Source organism: Rhinatrema bivittatum, chromosome 18 (assembly GCF_901001135.1).
Source record: "Rhinatrema bivittatum chromosome 18, aRhiBiv1.1, whole genome shotgun sequence".
Taxonomy (NCBI): domain Eukaryota; kingdom Metazoa; phylum Chordata; class Amphibia; order Gymnophiona; family Rhinatrematidae; genus Rhinatrema; species Rhinatrema bivittatum.
In genome coordinates, this window is record NC_042632.1 from 12,067,586 (window position 1) to 12,087,327 (window position 19,742).

The window sequence follows — 19,742 nt, forward strand, 5'->3', positions numbered from 1 at the left end:
CAGAAACTGCTAAAGCTATGCAACTGTGTATATTAGCAGGGCAATCTTCAACCATTTCTGTACATAATTTCTAGAAATCCTAACAATCCAGGTGCTCACATAGCAGTTTGCCTGGCAGACTACAGGAGGGATCTGGGCAGTAACTATTTAGGTTATTGTATTTTTTATATTTCTTTTAACTGTTGTATTCCATTTCATTATATAAACCGTTATGATATATTCCCAATGATGGTCTATAAAAAATTATAAATAAATAATAAATAGATAATACTGTCGGATTCGAAGCTAGCATCTGGGTTTGTCTGACAGTCTCCAACTAGAAGTCCTATATTGCTGAAGTCCTCTGGCATGCTTTGCAGAGAACCTAGGAAGCCAGATGTTACACCTATTTCGGTAGATTTCCACGTAAAATTATGCATGTACCTTTGAAAATGTAAATATAACTATATAGATTACAGAGTGTTTTGTCAAAGCATTAAAAGGCTAATTTCAGGAGGGGGGAGGGTGAGCCAAGTGGATATAGGAAGTTGGAAAACAAGATTGCCTTGGATAAGGTGATTTCAGTCTGTGGCTAGCAGCTATGATGTATCCTTAGGGTGGACAGAATAACTGTTTAACTAGATGGGTAGGATAGTCTTTTTCCTGCTATCGTTTACAATGAAACTAAATGGCTTTTGAAAATTGCCAGCCCTATATATGCCCTGTATATAATTATACATGGCGTGGCAAATAATTTTATTTGTAGTGTGGAGGCATTTCTGGGTGTTTGGGGCATTTACATTTTCAAAGGTACATGCATAATTTTACGTGGAAATCTACCGAAATAGGTGTAAACTTATGTACTCATATTTAGGAAACTTTCAAAAGGGAAGGATTTCCCATTTGTAAATTGGTGTAAAGTCCATAGGTAAAAAGTACCCAGGGACTTTGCACTTAGATGATCAGTTTGAAAATTTCCCTGATAGATGCAAAATGCAACACTTAATTCTACTGATATCCTATTCCAATTCTCCCCTCCCCCCCCCTGCAAGTGCCCAAGAACTTCCTCCCTCACCCTTTTCTACTCTACCTCTCACCCATTCACTCCACCCTCACCTCTTTCTGCACCTATCCTTTCTACTCTTTTCTTTCCATGTCCCTTTCCTCAACCCATCTTTCCTTGTCCTCCCCCCTTTCCACTCTCACCATTTTTTCTCTTCTTGTCCCACAGTGCTACTCTTTACTGTCCTGTAGCAGGTTAACCCTTAGTTACCAGGCAAAAAGTCTTCACTTCCTTCTGCTGTTCTCCAGTTCCCAGGCAGCAGAAGGGTTTAGGAGGAGGTTAGGCACAAAGGGGCAGGTTGAGCAACTTTGGCAAGTTTAGGGCTAAGGGATGGAAAGAGCAGGCTGTGGGAGGGGGGGGGAGGGTGGATTTGCCACTTCAGTGGGCTAACAGCAGTGGAGCTCTGTGTATGCAGTGGGGGGCTGTGCAGCACTGCACCTTTGCACCCTACTTTGTAACAAGCCCAAGACAGGAAGACTGGGCTGTGCAGGTGGGATGGTGCTCATCTCAGTAATAAGCTGGGAGCGTGGTGTTGGTGGCGGCATGTTTCTATCAGCGACTCCTTTTGCACACTCCAACTGTCTCTGGCTGCTCCTCTTGCTCATCACATTTTGCAGGATGCAGGCCATGGTGAAGAAAAACAAGGCACCAGTCGGGAACACTAGTGTGCATGACTGAGTTGAAGACTTAGCCTAAAACTAGCCCAACCTGCATATATAACTTTCTCACACAAGAAAAAAGTAACCCAATTGGGCATGAAATAGCCTAATCTGGCAACTTTGGAGCTGAGATATGGTGGGGGTATTGTTCTTTTCATTACTTACGTTATATAGATGTCCAAGTAAATAAGACTGGAATATTGATGGTAGCAAATGAATTGTCCAGTTGATTAACTGGAAAGCATAAGTTTGTTGCTGTAAAAACGAAAACATATGAACAGATTTTGCTGAATTACAATTTTCTTCTGTGTGTACCTCTATTAGGCTGTGAACTGAAAGCAGACAAAAAGGAGTATCGGTTTACCATGGAAGATGATGAGAATGAGCATCAGTTATCTCTAAGGACAGTAAGTTGAGCACAGTATAAAGTGTGGCAGTGCACTAACATTCTTTCCTGAACATACCCAGATCAGTCCAGACAAATGGTTTTATTCATCCCTTCCAGCAGATGGAGGGGGAGAACAAAACTTCGGGCAATGCCACATATTTGAGTGCCACCTGCCAGTCCCTCAGTATTTCTCTACCTCCAAAAGATGGTAGAGTTGCTATTCCTGCAGTCCTGACTGACTGGTGGGCCGATTCAGTAAAGTCCGCAGGAGAGCGGGCGATTCAGTATTTAAATGAGGCCCGAAGGTAGAAACAGGCAAAAGGAGGAGCTAGGGACACTAGCGTGTCCCTAGCGCCTCCTTTTGGCCCGGAGCGATGGCTGTCAGCGGGTTTGACAGCCGACGCTTAATTTTGCCGGTGTCTGTTCTCAAGCCCGCTGACAGCCATGGGCTCAGAAACTGGACGCCGGCAAAATTGAGCGACCGGTTTTCTACCAGACAGCCGCCGGCCCATTTTTTTAAATTTACTTCTTTTACCCTTCGGGACCTCAGACTTAATATCGCCATATTAAGTCGGAGGTTGCACAGAAAAGCAATTTACTGCTTTTCTGTGCACTTTCCCGGTGCCCGAAGAAATTAGCGCCTACCTTTGGGTAGGCGCTAATTTCTGAAAGCAAAATGTGCGGCTTGGCTGCACATTTTGTTTTCTGAATCGCGCGGGAATACCTAATAGGGCCATTTACAATTTGAGGGCGCTATTAGGTTCGGTGGGTTGGATGCGCGTTTTCGGCCCCTTACTGAATAAGGGTTAAGGGAAAACGCGCATCTAGTGGCGGGTTAACAGTGCGCTCCGGAGCGCACTGTTAACCCGCCACTAGATGCACTATTGGCCTGTGGGTTTGTTGAAGAAAATTTGCTTCCTGAGGTGACATGTTCCTGTGCGAGGGCCATCCCTCGGGTGGAGCCGGGTGAACCCTGGCCTGTTCAGCCTGCAACCCTGGGACCCGATTAACGTGGTCTGGTTCCCTTGGAGTCTCCCGAAGCCCCTCCGCCAGCTACAAAAGGGAAGTACCCTAATTTTTTATTAGCTCCTTTTTATGGTAACAGGGTGCTTTAAGGCTCTGAGTATAAAAAATAAAAAAGTAAAGTAGCTATGTTGCAGCAGAGGCAGCTCAAGCGTCAGCGGCGGGCCTGCTTGTCATCGGCCGGAGTGGGATTGGCGGGGTCAGGGCCCGGATGGGAACCAGTACCTCCGTTTTGGAGCTCTTTGCCCTGCCGTTTTCAGTGCGTGATTTTCGGCCGGTGGGAAACTTTTTCTTTGAGATAGGCACCCTCTGTCGTGTCTTGTGCCTCCCGTGGCCGTGTGGTGGCCCCCCCCCTTGCGATCCCGGCTGCGTTGCTGCGTTTTTTTTGCCGTGGCATTGCTGGTAATTGTGTGTTAAAAATAAAGTGAAAAAAGAACAGCAGAAGGGATTGGGGTCTGGCAGAGAAACAGCTCAGGGAGGTTTGCTGAGCTTGTGGGAGTCGGGTGGCTCCTCTTAATGAGCTCTTCCTATGTGCAGCATGTGCAGAAGGGGGGGGGGGTAAGGGGTGTCAGCTAAAATGTTAAAACCCCCAGAGCAGCGCAAGACTGATCCTTGGTACTACAGGAACGAAAATTAGCAGGTAAGGAATAATTTTCTTCTATGGCTGCTGAAGCAGAGACAGAGCGGGGGGTGCCGCCTCGAGGGTTCGGGGGGCCCCTGCTATCTCTTCCTGTTTCAAAGTCCCAGCAGAGGCCAGAGGATCAGAATGGGGCAGGTCCTAGCAGCCCCAAGCACCCTTCGGGACCCCGGGGGGGGGGGGGGGGGGGGGTTCACCTAAATTTGTGTTTCTCATGCACGAAGCCTTTCTGGCTGAGCAGGAGGGAAAGTGTGGTTTGCAGATTAGCCCAATGGACTCTGCGTAGCGGAAGAAAGCTTCAGCCAAGGGGTGCGCGGGACTGTTCATTGTCTCCCAAGAGGGCCGGCCGGCGCGTGTGGAGTCTGCTTCGGAGGAGTCAGGCGAGTCTCAAGAGGAAGTAGACATCTATTTGGAGGCCGACCCTGATAAGGACCAGATAAGGGATCAACCTCTGGATCCCACTAGATGTGAAAACGGAGCTGGGAGCGGAGCCTGCGGAGGCAGAAGGCGATGATCCGCGAGTGATCAGTCTTCTTAGAAGGGAGGAGCTGCGTTTGCTTATCCCCCAGATGTTAAAGGAGTTGGGGGTCAAGCTGATGCTAGAGGATTTGGATGCAGAAAGGGTTAATCCGGTGGTAGATGGCATTAGGAACCCCCCCCCCCCCCCCCGTGCCTTTCAAATTCCTAAGAAAATTAGAAGTTGTTTGACCGGGAGTGGGATTCCCCTGACTGGATTGCGAGTCGGTGGGGTCATGACAAAGCTTTATCCGCTTATGCAGGAGCATTTGGATGTTCTTAAGCTTCCGAAAGTGGATGTGGCGGTTTCAGCGGTCACCAAGAAGACTACCATCCCGGTGGCTGGAGCTTCCACCCTGAAGGATGTTCAGGATCGGAAGCTGGAGGTGCACCTCAAGCCGGCCTTTGAGTTTCTGGGGTTAGGCCTGCGAGCGGCGGTCTGTCAGCCTCATGCAACGGGCCTGTTTGTGTTGGATCCAGAAGCCACAGGAACAGACTGCCTCTGTGATCCTGTCCCCAGTCCAGGCGGCTTGACTGGAGGCGGGGGTTGTGTATGGCGCTATTGCCTTATATGACCTGGTACGGGCCACTGCTCATGGTATGGTCTAGGTGGTGGCAGCCCGGCATCACTTGTGGTTGCGAAATTGGTCGGCTGATCTTTCGTCGAAATCACAAATTTTTAATTTGCCTTTTCAGGGAAAGCTTTTGTTTGGTGAGGATCTGGATCGCCTGATGAAGTCGCTAGTGGAGACAAAAGGAAATAGACTGCCGGAGGATCGGAAGTCAATCAGGAAGTCTTTCTCCTCACAGCCTCATTTTCGAGACTCAAGGTGTTTTCGTCTGACCAGATCCTCAGGGACCTTGGCTCCAAAACAGGCTTCGCATAGACAGCAGTCCTTTCGAGGGAGGGGCAGGTCATCTAGAGGCATGAGATCCGGCAGGTCCACTCTTTGGCTCTGGTAATCGGGGGCAGGCTAGCCCGATTTTACGGGGAGTGGACCAAAATAACATCCGACCAGTGGGTATTAAGCGTAGTGAGAGAAGGTTACGCCTTAGAATTTGGTCGTCCTCTCAGGCTGGCCTTTCTGGAGTTGTGCTGTCTTTCCTGAAACAAGCGGGCAGCGGTCCAGGAAACACTTCAGCCATTAAGTCTACAGGCTGTGCTGCCGGTGCCCGTGGCCGAACGGGGGCAAGGCAGATATTCCTTCTATTTTGTAATGCCAAAAAAGGAGAGAATTTTCCAGCCTATCCTGGATCTCAAAAAGGACAACCAGGCTTTGAATGAAGATGTTATGTACTGTAATTGCGTTATGTACTGTAATTGCGTTATGTACTGCGTTATGTACTGTAATTGCGGATGAAGACGTTATGTACTGTAATTGCGGTGGTAAGGAGCGGAGCGTTTTTGGCATCTCTGGATCTCACCAAAGCTTATCTTTATATCCCCATCCGGCAAGAACAGAAGTTCCTCAGGGTCATGGTGTTGGGGCAACATTATCAGTTTCAAGCGTTTCGCTTCGATCTGGCCACTGCTCCGCGTACCTTCACAAAGGTGATGGTGGCTTCGGCCCTGCGACAGGAGGGACTGCACCCGTACCTGGATGACTGGCTGATTCGGGGGAAGTCACTGGAAGAGTGTGTGCAGTCTGTGGACTGCGTGAGGTCTCTCCTGGAATCTCTGGGCTGGATCATCAACGTGCAGAAGTCATCTGCTGCCATCTCGTATCCTCGAGTACTTGGGAGCCCATTTCGACACCTTGCTGGGCAGGGTGTTCCTTATAGACAACAGGTTGAACAAAATCCAGGGGCAGATAGCTCGGCTTCTTCGTCTACTGCAGCCGAAGGTTTGGGAACTATTTGCAGGTCCTCGGCTCGATGGCATCCACGTTGGAACTGGTGCCGTGGGCGTTTGCTCATTTTGAGGTCCCTTCAGAGGGCGTTGCTGTCGCGCTGGAATCCTCGATCGCAGCAATACTTTTACCCCTTCCTCTGACGGATTCTGGCCTGGTTGACGCGGAGAAATCTGGAGAAGGGAATGCCTCTTGAAGTCCCGGATTGGGTGGTGGTCACCACGGATGCCAGTCTTCACGGATGGGGAGCAGTGTGCCTGGTCAAGTCGGCGCAGGGACTTTGGTCGACGACGGAACAGGAGTGGTCCATCAATCGACTGGAGATGAGTGGTGCGCAGGGCTCTGGAGTTTCTACCCTGGGTTCGCAGTTGGATGATATGAGTTTTTTTGGACAACTCGATCATTGTGGCTTACATCAACCGCCAGAGGGGAACCAAGAGTCCGGCGGTAGTGCAGGAGGCTCGACTGTTGTTTAAGGGGATCGCTGCCTCCCATGTAGCAGGAGTCGACAACGTCCAAGTGGATTATCTCAGCCGGCAGCAGTTAGATCCGGGGGAGTGAGAACTATCTCCGGAAGCCTGGAATCTTCTCTGGGATCGATGGGGGACTCCTCAGTTCAATCTGATGGCAACAAGTCTCAAGGCCAAGACGCAAAGGTTCTTCAGCCGTTGAAGGGAATCCGGGGCAGTAGGGATCGATGCTCTGGTATGCCCGTGGCCGATCGGAATTCTCCTGTACGTTTTTCCTCCGTGGCCTCTTATAGCAAGGGTACTCAGAGGGATAGAAAGTTATTGGGGGTCGGTCGTAGTAGTGGCTCCGGAATCGCCTCCTCGTCCTTGGTTCGCAGACCTCCTTCGGTTTGTGGACAGACCGGTTCGACTGTCCCACTTGCCGAATCTGTTACGTCAGGGTCCCATATTTTCGGATCGGGAGGATCACTTTTGTCTCGTGGCCTGGCTTTTGAGAAGAGGCGGTTGCGTGTGAGAAGTTACTCCGATCCGGTAATAGCTACACTACGCTTCTTCAAGCATGTCGTCCTTCTACCTCATTGGCTTATTTCAGAGTATGGAAGGTTTTTGAGATCTGGTGTGGACAACAGGGGTTGGACCCTTTTAGGTTTTCAGTCTCTCATATTTTGTCTTTTTTTGCAGGAGAGCTTAACCAAGGGGTTGGCCCATAGTTTTCTTCGAGTCCAGGTCTCAGCCTTAGGTTGTCTGAGGGAGAGTACAGGGAAAACTGTTGACTGCCCATCCGGATGTGGTGCATTTTTTGCGTGGAGTTAAGCATCTCCGTCCCCCTCTGCAGAATATTTGTCCGGAGTGGAATCTGTTTCGTGTTGAAGGTCCTTTGCGAGGAGCCCTTCGAGCCTTTGAGTCGCATGTCGGTGAAAAGCCTCACTCTGAAGATGTTCTTTTTGGTCGCTATCTGTTCAGCTAGGAGGATATCAGAGTTGCAGGCGCTTTCTTGTTGGGATCCATTTCTGCAGATTTCATTGGACAAGGTGTCTTTACGAACGGTGCCTTTGTTCCTTCCCAGAGTGGTGTCCAGTTTTCATGTGAACCAAACTGTGGAGTTGCCGGGATTTCCGGTTTGGTGTCGGGATCCCTCGATAGGTCGGGATCTCCATCTCTTAGATGTAAGACGGGTGATATTGCGCTACTTGAAACTCACTAATGAGTTCCGGCACTGTGATCATTGTTAGTCCTCTTCGGGGGTGCAAAGAAGGGAGAGAAGGCTTCAAAATCCTCTTTATCTCGGTGGATAAAAGAGATGATGGCGGCTTATGTCTCCAAGGGAAGACCAGTTCCGGGGGTTCTTTGGGCACATTTGACGTGGGCTCAGGCGACGTCTTGGGCTGAGTGTCAGTGTCCCAGGAGAATATGTAGAGCCGCGGTGTGGTCTTCATTACACACTTTCACCAAACATTATCATTTGGATTTGCGTGATTCGGAGGCTGTCCCCTTTGGGGAGAGTGTTCTGTGAGTGGGTCTTTCGTGTTCCCTCCTGGTGTAGGAGGGTTTTGGTACATCCCACTTGTCTGGACCGATCTGGGTATGCTCAGGAAAGGAAAATTGGTACTTACCTGCTAATATTTGTTCCTGTAATACAACAGATCAGTCCAGAGACCCGCTCTATGAATCTTTTGCCGAAAGACTGCTGTAGTTTTTTGTTTGCGATGCAGAGTTGCCATTTTTGGCTGACATTTTTCTCAATTACGGTTTTGTTGCATTGGTTTCCAGTTGGTCAGGGGTATCCATTTTGGGAGTTGCCCTTTTAAATAGTTTTCTTATCTTGGCTTGAGTACAGGTCAGTACTGAGGGACTGCAGGTGGCACTCTCGAATGTGGCAGTGCCCAGAGTTTTATTCTCTACCTCCATCTGCTGGTAGGGATGAATAAAACCACTTGTCTGGACTGATCTGTGGTATTACAGGAACGGAAATTAGCAGGTAAGTACCAATTTTCCTTTGTACTTTAAAAGATAAAGTATATGGTGTAGGTAAATAGGTGACAAACATAAGGAAACAAGATGTATTTACAAATGTTCATCTGATGCAGTGGGACTCTGTCATTTTTCATAATCCTACGTTAGATATGAACTGTCGTGAACTGATTTGTATTGCTGAAAATGGATCTTTATTATTCTCACATGTTGGAGCCCATTCTGCTAGTATTATATTAAGGTCTTGGTACATGGCTGTTATATGCTTGTATTGGTATTCTAAAGTGCTATCACATTTTTTTTTTTAAAATCGGGTTTGTGCAAACTTTGGGGCCTTAAGACCACATTGGGGAGCTGAGTACAAAGAGGAATGGGGGAGTGTGGAATCCAATGAGCCAATGACAACATCTTTGGTACGCTGTAGCTATGGCAAGGTTCACACTTGCAGCCATGGGCTGCATGTGGCCCAAGCTGTAATTTGCCCACCTCTCACCTAGGCATGTTTTGTGTGCATGCACCTAGGCTTATGATATTAGAATGTTTAGATATTGATGGCTTTCCCAGGGTAATATTTTTTCTTTCCCTGTACATACCCGGATCAGCTTTCCCAGTGTAATATTTTTTCTTTACTCACAGGTCAGTTTAGGAGTTGGGGCCAAAGATGATCTGCATGTTGTGGAAGCTGAAGGTCTCAATTATGAAGGAAAAGTCATCAAAGTCACGCTTGCATCTCTGAAAGCATCAGTGCAGCCAACGGTATGGGTATTTCCAGACTATAGACTTTGGTAGATGTAAAGGAGCAAAAAAGGTTCTGATCTTGAGAACCTACCCCAGAAGCTTCACATTTCTGTCATGGAAATGAATAATGGTCAGTCTAGACAGTTCAAAGTGGCATCTTTTCCTTCCCTAAGCTAACAGAACCATGGGAGTATTTCTCAGCTGTTTTAAAGCTTTTGTGCATATTAGCTCACACTTGAACATAACATGCTTTTATACATTTTATTTGATTCATGTTTTGCCTTTCAGGCATTTCAGAGTGGATCACTTTTGGGTACTGTAGCTATTTCCCTGTCCAGAGAGCTTACAATCTTAACTTTGCATTTGAAGCAATGGAGCATGAAGTGACTTGCCCAAAGATACAAGGAGCATCAGTGGAGCTTGTAGCCTGCTATTCTAATGAAGCTACTACTCCATACATTTGTGTGTAGTGGAAATTAAATTTGACAGAGTAGGTTTTTAGTATATTTTGTGACCCTGGTAGGAACAGTGGAGCAGATGTAACAAGCTATGCGTTAATTGTTTGCTGAAATTCAGCACATACCTTTTAACTTTAACTCCTAATGCACTAACAGGCTGATACTGTACTGTGTGCTGGCTGCAGTGCACGATTTAACCTGCAGTTTGGACATGTCCATAAACTCTGATGGAAAACGGGGGTTAGCACGTCCAAAACACATGTCTGTAATGGTGCTCATCACATGCAAATGCATGTTGATGAGGCTATTATCTATTCCCCCATGCAAAAATAAAAATGTTCGCCCAAGGCACACATTTTTACTCACCAAAATTAATGCCTGCTATGGAGCAGATGTTAATTTTGGAGGAGCCCAAAAGGTGTACAGAAAGGCAGAAAACTGCTTTTCTGTACTTCGACTTAATATCATGGTGATATTAAGTTGGAGGAACTAAATGTCCCCCAAAAAGTGTGCTGTGGTCAGGTTAGGAAAACAGATGCTCTAAAATTGAGTCTCTTTTCCTAATCTGCTGACAGCCACCTCTCTTGGGCGCCCACTGTCTGAGGTGCTTGGGGGGGGGAGGGGGGGGGTGAGGGCGCAGTTTCCCCTAGCGCCGCCTTTTTACCGTGGCAGCTTATTTGCATTTTGCAATTGGGTACCCTGGAGAGGTGGATCGGTGCATGTTAAGGGAGTGGGCGCTCAATGTGTGCTGAGATTGCATCTGTCTGCAAGTGCATAGTTAATGCATCAAGAGTTGGAAAAAAGTATTAATCCTACAATGTGTATAAAAAATTAGTGTGCCCAAGCTTTCTGTATGTATTTTATTTATTACAATTTCTATACCGGTATTTAGCATGGCCATCATATCTGTTTACATCATACATATAACAAAAATTAAAACACATAATGTTATCACAAACATTAAAACAATACTGATAAAATGTAACTTCTTATACATTTTTTAATTAGTCCTAAACATACAAACACATAGTGTGGGACATTCAGCAGACATTCTTACTCATAGTCTTTTTCAGGATGGATTTGTAATACTCAAGTACTGTTGCCTTCATTGAATGCCTGGTGAAACAGCATTGTGTGCATAAATAATTTTATGTATAGCAAACATTTCCTAGCATGTAGACAGATGGACTCAGGATCAGTGGGTCATGCTCCCCTGCCAGCAGATGGAGTTGGAGCAAGCAGACATCACAGTATATAGCACTGCAGTGACTCCAGCCTTGCCAGTTATTCTCAGACTCCAGCAGATAGTGGACGTGCAACTCCCTATGGGGATTGCTTAAGATTTTGGAAGGAGAGCTTTAAATTGAATAAAGAAAAGTCCTGCTCTCTTGTGTAATATCAAGTGATCCCCTCCCTCAGCTGAGAATTCCTGTGATCCCTTAGATGTGTGCCTTGGTCCTGTAGCTGGGTTTTCCGGCATGGGCTTAGCTGATTATACAGCTTAAAGGCTGCAGATGCAGGAGGCTGAGCGTGGTGGTGACAGCAGATGCCCTGCACCCAGAGACAGTTTCTGTACTCAGCCACTAAGTGCTGAGGTCTGGTAAGTTTAAAAAATGGAAGTTTTTTACCTTCTGAAACAGAGGCAGTTAGGGGTTTTAGGACTTCCTCTGGTCTCCGTGCTGGATCCGCTGGTAAGGCCCCTGGGGGGGGGGGGGGGCGGCTCAGCCTGGTAACGTCAAAGGAACTCCAGCAGTGGAAGGTGACGACCCGAAGGTAGTATGGCTTTTTTAAGAAGGATGAGCTGGCACCACTCATCCCGGCCATTCTTCAGGAGCTCGGCTTAGATGCTCTGCCGGTAGAGTCCCGGCTGGGAGCCAAAATGGATCCGGTTTTGTTGGGCCTCAGGTCTGGTGGCTTTCCCATTCCACCTTTCGGTGACTGACCTCCTATTCTGGGAAGGGGACACTCCGGATTTGGGTCTGAAGGTTAGTAAGGCCATGGACAAGCTATATCCTCTCCCAGAGGATGCTTTGGTGTTTCTCAGACTACCTAGAGTGGATGCAGCAGTGTCAGCCGTGACTAAGAAGTCGATGATTCCAGTCACGGGGGCTACAGCCCTTAAGGACGTACAGGATAGGAAACTGGAGCTTCAGCTTAAGAAGGTCTTTGAGGTCTCTATATATCACTGCGTTCGCGCAGCGATATGTAGTAATTTTGCCTTACGGGCGGGCCTGCGCTGGGCTCAGCAACTCCAGGCCAATGCCGATCTCTCAGAAGAAGAAGCTGCTCAAGCGAATCGTTTGGAGGTGGTGATCGCTTACAGCGCGGATGCGCTGTATGACCTTTTGCGCACGTCGGCCAGATCCATGGTCTCTGTTTCCGCGCACCGTCTCCTTTGGCTTCAGAATTGGGCGGCGGATGGTTCTTCCAAGGCTCACCTTGGCTCCCTTCCGTTCAAGGGAAAGTTGTTTGGCAAGCAGTTGGATGATCTGATGCAATCCCTCGGAGAAAACAAGGCTTATAAACTGCCTGAGGACAGGCCTCGGCCTTGGAATTCCTTTTCCAATAGGACCCTGTTCCGGGGAAACAGGAAGTCTCGTCCAGCGAGGTCTTCAGGGCCGTCTTACCGTACAAGCTCGTCCCGGCAGCCGTCTTGGCCTCAGTCCTTTCGTGGCAGAAGATTTGGGAAACAAAGTGGCCCTCCATTGGGAACGGGGGCTAAGACTTCCCAATGAAAATCGTCCGGTCCATTCCTCTCTGCAGGTTCCTCACCTGGTGCCAAACGGAGCCAGACTGGCGCTATTTGTCGAGGAATGGACCAAAATAACGTCGGACCAGTGGGTCCTCACCGTGATAAGTCAAGGTTACGCTTTAGATTTTGTACAGATTCCTGCAGACAAGTTCCTCGTCTCACCTTGCGAATACCGGGAGAAGCGAGTGGCTGTGCAGGGAACCCTACAGCGCCTGCAGGACTTGGGAGCGATAATCCCCGTGCCTCCCGAGCAACAACGCAAAGGCCGATACTTCATAGTCCCCGAAAAGGAGGTGACATTCAAGCCAATATTAGACTTGAAGAAGGTCAACAGGTGTCTTCGGATACCGCGCTTCAAAATGGAGATGATTCGGTCAATTTATTTATTTAAAGGCTTTTGTATACCGAAGTTCATGTACTAGTACATCGGTTTACACAGAACCAATATTGGAAAATTACATCAAACAAGTGGGTATAAAATAACAAGGCTAACTTTGTAGGAACTTAGAACTTGAGGTAAAGGAGAGAACAGGACCAAGTGGTAACAGATCAATGTAAAAAGTAAATAAAAATACAAATTCTTACAATAAATACAAATGCTTACAGATTACAGTCTTCAAAATCTAAGTTTACATCTTCAGAATAAGGTTTAAATCTACAAGAACTAACGGTTACATCTTCAAGGTTTGTATACTTCAAGGCTGAGGTTACATCTGACTTAAAAAGGTATTGGTGTAGCATGCTGTAAATTTAACGATTGGGAATATGAGACTAAGAAATACAATTAAGAGTTGTAGCATCAGACATCTGGTTAAAGTGATTATGAAAAGCATGAATGAGTCTAGTTCTGGGACGTGGCTCTGAGCGAAAACTTTAAGTGAAGGCTTTTGTAAAGAGCTAGGTTTTGAGTTTCTTTTTGAATGTTCGAGTACAGGTTTCAAGACGAATGTCCGTGGGGAGGGCATTCCAATGGAAGGGGCTGGCAGTCGAGAATGCACGTTTCATGAGTGAGGACTTGGCTGAAGGTACGTGTAAGGTGCCTAAGTAACTGTTGCCTTAGTTGTCGCCTTAGTTCGGCCAGGCGAATTCCTGGCCTCTCTGGATCTCACGGAAGCATATCTCCATATAGGCATTCAACCGTTTTACCAGAGGTTTCTCAGGTTCTGCATTCTGGGCAGGCACTATCAATTCCAAGCTCTCCCTTTAGGCTTCGCTACCGCTCCTCGCACATTCACTAAGGTGGTGGTGGTGGCGACACAGCTCCGGAGAGAGGGTTTCCTGGTGCATCCCTACTTGGACGATTGGCTGATGCGGGCGAAGTCCGAGCTGCAGTGTCAGATGGCGGTCACCAGGATCCTTCAACTCTTGCGCTCTCTCGGATGGATGGTCAACCTTGCCAAGAGTAATTTGACTCCTACTCAGTCCCTGGAGTTTCTGGGAGCACTGTTCGACACGAGGCAGGGCAAGGTATTTCTCACCAAGGAATGAGTGGTCAAGCTACAGTCATGTGAGGCACCTATTGTCCCTACAGATGCCTCAGGTACGAGATTACCTGAAGGTCTTGGGTTCCATGGCGTCCACGCTAGCTTTGGTTCCCTGGGCCTTCGCTCATCTGCGTCCTTTGCAAACAGCATTGCTGTCCCGCTGGAAGCCGGTGTCAGAACAATTTCATCTACCGCTCACGGACCAGGCGAGAGCCAGTCTCCACTGGTGGCTGGTATCGGATCATCTGATGGGTGGAGTGTCCCTGGTCATGCCCGACTGGACGGTAGTCACCACGGACGCCAGTCTCTCTGGATGGGGAGCGGTGTATCTTGGACGATCGGTGCAGGACAGTGGTCAAGGGCACAATCTCAGTGGTCCAATTGCTTGGAGACCAGGCAGTGGCTCTGGCTCTGCAATCCTTCCTCCCACTTCTTCGGGGGAAGGCGGTCAGAGTATTGTCGGACAATGCAGCTTCAGTGACATACATCAATCCCCAGGGCGGGACAAGGAGTTGGCTAGTGGTGATGGAGGCGCGACATTTGATGAGCTGGGGGGAGCGGAATCTCAGCAACATTGCGGCGTCTCACATTGCTGGGGTAGACAACGTTCAGGCAGACTTTTTCAGTCTGCACCATCTAGATCCCTGAGAATGGGAGCTAGCGGAGGAAGCGTTTCAACTCATCTGCGAAAGGTGGGACACACCACACATGGACCTGATGGCCACCTTCCAGAACGCAAAGGCTCCACGATTGTACAGCTGGCGCAGAGAGAGAGGGGCCGAAGGGGTCGATGTGCTAGCGCTTCCCTGGCCCACAAACGTGTTACTGTACATGTTCCCTCCCTGGTCCCTGATGGGCAAGGTGCTTCGGCGCATAGAACTTCATCCGGATGTGATTCTGGTGGCGCCGGAGTGGCCGCGGCGTCCGTGGTTCGCGGACCTCCTCCACTTGGCGGTCGAGCCGCCCCTTCGCTTTCGGGAGTCCACAGCTCTTCATCAAGGCCCCGTCTGTTTGGAGGAAGCGGATCACTTCTGTCTCGCGGCCTGGCTTTTGAAAGGCAACGCTTGAAGAATAAAGGGTATTTTGATGCGGTGGTAGCCACGTTGTTGAGGTCTAGGAAACAGTCTATGTCCTTAGCCTACGTTTGGGTCTGGACTGTGTTTGAAGACTGGTGTAGGGATCGCGGAATGGATCCCACGACGGCTTCAGTGTCCGATGTCCTACCTTTTCTCCAGGCAAGGTCTCTCTTGTAGTACCCTTCGGGTCCAGGTGGTGGCTCTTGGTTGTCTCCGAGGTAAGGTGCACAGGGTGTCTTTGGCTTTACACCCAGATGTAGTGCATTTTCTTCGGGGGCTAAGCATTTACGTCCTCCATTGCGCCATCCTTGCCCATCCTGGAACCTTAAGTGGGTGCTTTCGGCCTTATGTTCGCCGCCTTTTGAGCCTATCAAGCGGGCGACGCTGAAGGATCTTGCGCTAAAAGTGGTGTTCCTTGTCACGATTATTTCGGCTAGGTCAGTATCTGAATTGCAGGCTCTGACGTGCAGGGAGCTGTTTTTGCGAATCTCGGATTCAGGGGTATCCTTGAGGACAGTTCCTTCCTTTCTGCCTAAGGTGGTGTCTTTCCACTTGAATCAGTCGATTGAGCTTCCCTCCTTTCCAGAGGGAGAGCGGGCAGATCCTAGGGCGAGAGATTTACGGAAGCTGGATGTTCACAGGGTCCTGCTCAGATATCTTGAGGTTACAAATTCCTTCCGTGTCTCTGACCATCTTTGTCTTGTGTAATGGTCCAAAGAGGGGAGGTGCGGCTTCGAAAACCACGATCGCTTGCTGGCTCAAGGAGGCCATTGGATCTGCATACTTGCTGCGGGGGAAACCTGTTCCCGTGGGCCTTCAGGCTCATTCTACGCGGTCTCAGGCCGCTTCTTGGGCGGAATCTTCTCAGGTGTCGCCTCAGGAAATTTGCAGGGCGGCTACTTGGAAGTTGTTGCATTCTTTTGCAAGACATTACCGCTTGGATGTCCAAGCCTCGTCTTCGGGTGTTTTTGGTGAGGGAGTGCTCCAAGCGGGACTCTCTGGTTCCCACCCTCAGTAAGTTGGCTCTGGTACATCCCAGGTGTCTGGACTGATCTGGGTACGTACAGGGAAAGGAAAATTAGTTTCTTACCTGATAATTTTCGTTCCTGTAGTACCACTGATCAGTCCAGAGACCCGCCCATGTCTGTGTCCTCTGAAGTAACGAGAGTCCGCTTGTGGATTCAATTTTCTTGATATTAGTTATATTATCGTTCACTCCTTTGGCTCTGTGAGTTCTGTTCCAGTTGGGAGTTTGGACTGGGCCTTGTTTAGGCGAAACATAGGTAGTTTGGTTGTTCCATTCTGCTTTGACATTACGTAAGACTGAGAGGCTGTGGGTGGCACCCTGCTATATGTGGCCGAGCCCATCAAATCTTGCTCTGTCTCCATCTGCTGGTGCGGAGGCAAAACCCAGGTGTCTGGACTGATCCGGGTACTACAGGAACGAAAATTATCAGGTAAGAAACTAATTTTCCTTTATTTAAGCAAAGATATATCTACAATGTCTTTTCGAAGAGAATACTGAAGAGCTGAGGTTACTGCAGGGTTATATCTAGAGTGACGTCAGCATTGAAATCTGACTCAGTCTCTCATCTGCTAGCAGAAGAGCACAATACCCATTGGTCCTGAGCCCATCTGTCTACACTAAGGAAAACAAAATTATCAGGTAAGTAATTTCTCCATTTGGGGCCATTTGTTTACTGATCTGGCAAGACTAAAGGAATGGAAATTAACAGGGAAGTTGAAATGCCTTAAAGCTTTATAGACATACTAATGTTCTACTAGTGCTGTGTTCATTTCTTAGCCTATAATTATAGGAGAGAGCTTCCTTCTCACTGGCAGTTTCAGTGGCAGTGTCCTGTTGAAGAGCATTCCACTGCATAGGGAGTTGTCTGCAGAATTATGGGTCTTGCCGCCTTTAGCCAATGCAGTTAAGTTTCCACCTGTGCTTGCTATTCCTTTTTCAAAAACCTGGCTTTCTGCATAAGGGAAGAATTGTCTTCATAGTATGCAGACTATATTCTGTGATTCACTTAAGTATCCATGTTTTTTTATTTCAGGTTTCCTTAGGTGGCTTTGAGATTACCCCACCAGTAGTTTTGCGGTTAAAATCTGGTTCAGGACCTGTGTTTATAAGTGGACAACATTTAGTAGGTAAATATTTATTTATTTATTTATTTAAAAACTTTTATATACCGGTATTAGTATGCATACATCATACCGGTTTACAATGTAACTTTAAAGGTAGAAATTACAATGAACAGGGAGGGCGAACAAGGAGGAGTATACAAAGAGCAGGAGGTGGAGGAATTAAAGCAATAAATAAAAACTGCAACGGACTATTTACAGGAATATACAAGGCGTAGGCAAGATACTTGCCGAAGTCGGTGTACTTAATCAGGGTAGGCTTGTCGGAAGAGCCATGTTTTAAGTTTTTTTCTGAACTTGGCGTAACATGGCTCTAGCCTGAGAGTGGTAGGGAGGGTGTTCCATTGTTTAGGGCCTGCAATGGATAGTGCACGGTCCCTAGTAGAGGAGAGGTGGGCTTTTTTCAAAGGGGGAATGGAGAGGGTGCCTTTGTTGACAGTGCGAGTGGGTCGTTCAGTGCGTATAGGACGAAAGGGTTCATCCAACCAATTGGAATTGTGCGAGTGGATGGACTTGTGCACTATGGTTAGAATTTTGAAGAGAATTCGGGATGCGATGGGGAGCCAGTGGAGTTCTTTGAGTATTGGGGTAATGTGATCAGCTTTCCTTGAGTTGGTGATGACCCTGGCGATGGCATTCTGGAGCATTTGTAAGGGTTTGGTGGTGGAGGAGGGTAGGCCAAGGAAGAGGGCATTACAGTAGTCCAGCTTTGAGGAAAGGGTGGCTTGGACGACGGTGCGGAAGTCATGATAGTGGAGGAGGGGTCTGAGTTTCTTCAGGATGTGAAGCTTGAAGAAACCTTCTTTGAGGATGGAGTTGATCTGTTTTTTGAGATTGAGTTGTTGATCTATGATAACCCCAAGGTCTCTTACTGTGGGTTGGGGTGTTATGATGTTGAAAGCTGGATCGTTGGAGATCGGTGGTTTGGGAGGGAGGTGAGGAGAGATAAGGAGCAGCTCTGTTTTGGAGGAGTTTAGAGCGAGGTGGATGTTGGTGAGGAAGTCATTGATGTTGGCAAGACATGTGTTCCAGAAGGCAAGGGCATCTGAGAGAGAGTTGTGAATGGGAATGACGATTTGAACGTCATCTGCATAGAGGTAGAATTTGAGGCCGAGGTCTGTGAGGAGCTGACATAGAGGTGTGAGATAAATGTTGAAAAGGGTGGAGGAGAGGGAGGAGCCTTGTGGGACACCTTGAGACAAGGGATAGAGTGTGGAGTTGGCGTTTCCTATCTTGACGGAGAACTTTCTGTTAGATAAGTAGGATTTAAACCATAGTAGGGCTAGGCCTGAGATGCCTATTTCGGATAGCCGGTTGATGAGGAGGTTATGGTTGATGGTATCAAAGGCAGCTGAGATGTCGAGTAGGGCGAGGAGGTAACAGTTGCCTCGGTCCATGCCTATGAGTAAGTGGTCCGTGAGGGAGAGCAGGAGGGTTTCTGTATTGAGGTATTTACGGAAGCCGTATTGGGCTGGATGCAGAATGTTGTTGCTTTCTAGATATTCTGTAAGTTGGATGTTTACAATCTTTTCCATAATTTTGGATAGGAAGGGCAGGTTAGAGATAGGGCGGAAGTTAGCGGGGTCTTTAGGGTCTAGTGTTGGTTTTTTTAGGAGGGGCTTGACAATAGCTTGTTTAAGAGCATCTGGGACAGAGCCTGAAGAGAGGGAGGAGTTTATGATGTCTGCGATGGGTTTGGATATAGTGTTCGGGATGGAGAGGAGGGATTTTGTGGGAATGGTGTCTGAAGGGTGGGAAGCTGGTTTAAGTTTTCTGAGAATAGATTCCACTTCTTAGCGGAAGTCAGGTCAAGGGTTTGGAGGGTGGGTGAAGTGGGGGAAGGTTGGAGGGAGGGGGAAGGGGAGGTGGATGGAGAAGGGTGTTGAAATCTGCGGAGGATGTTGGTGATTTTTGTGAGGAAATACTGGGCGATTTCTTCGCTCTTAGTGGAGGCATCATTCTCAGGGATAGTGGGCTGAGAGGATTTGGTGAGGTTGGCAACATAATTGAAAAGGGCTTTCGGGTTGTACATGTATTGGTGGATCTTAGCTGAAAAGTAGTCTCTTTTTGTTTTGAGGGTGGTTATTCTATATTGGTGAAGGGTAGTTTTGAAACTTGAGGCGAGTTGGGGTGAGGGGGCTTTACGCCAGTTTCTCTCACGCTGCCTGAGGGTATTCTTTAGGGATCTTAGTTCAGTCGTGTACCAGGGTTGATGATTTTTTGTGGGTTGGGTAATGTTACGTCTGGAGATGGGGCATAGTTTGTCAGCAATTTCAAGAGTCATGCTGAGCCAGGATTTGATGGCAGTCTCTGGACTGGAGCAGTCAAGGCTAGTGGATGTGTTGGAAATGGCAAGAGCCAGTTCATCTCCAGAGCAGGGTTTCCTGAAGGTGAAGGTGGTGTTGTTTGAGGGAGTGGGGGTAGTAGGGAAGTTAAGGGGGAGGAGGGCTTTTATGAGGAAGTGGTCTGACCAAGGTACAGGGGAGCAGGTGGGGGGGTGGGATGGTAGGAAGCAGTGGTTGATGAATAT

At 48.0% G+C, this 19,742-nt stretch overlaps 1 protein-coding gene across 1 annotated transcript in view; it reads left to right on the forward strand.

Annotated features, from left to right (window-relative positions):
* The window catches only part of NPM1 (nucleophosmin 1), an 83,770-nt gene that overhangs the window by 1,171 nt on the left and 62,857 nt on the right, over positions 1–19,742 (forward strand). The window contains exons 2-4 of the mRNA XM_029583629.1: positions 2,026–2,108; positions 9,193–9,312; positions 17,125–17,218. Of these exons, the coding sequence (XP_029439489.1) occupies positions 2,026–2,108; positions 9,193–9,312; positions 17,125–17,218 (297 nt within the window). The remainder of the gene's footprint in view (positions 1–2,025; positions 2,109–9,192; positions 9,313–17,124; positions 17,219–19,742) is intronic.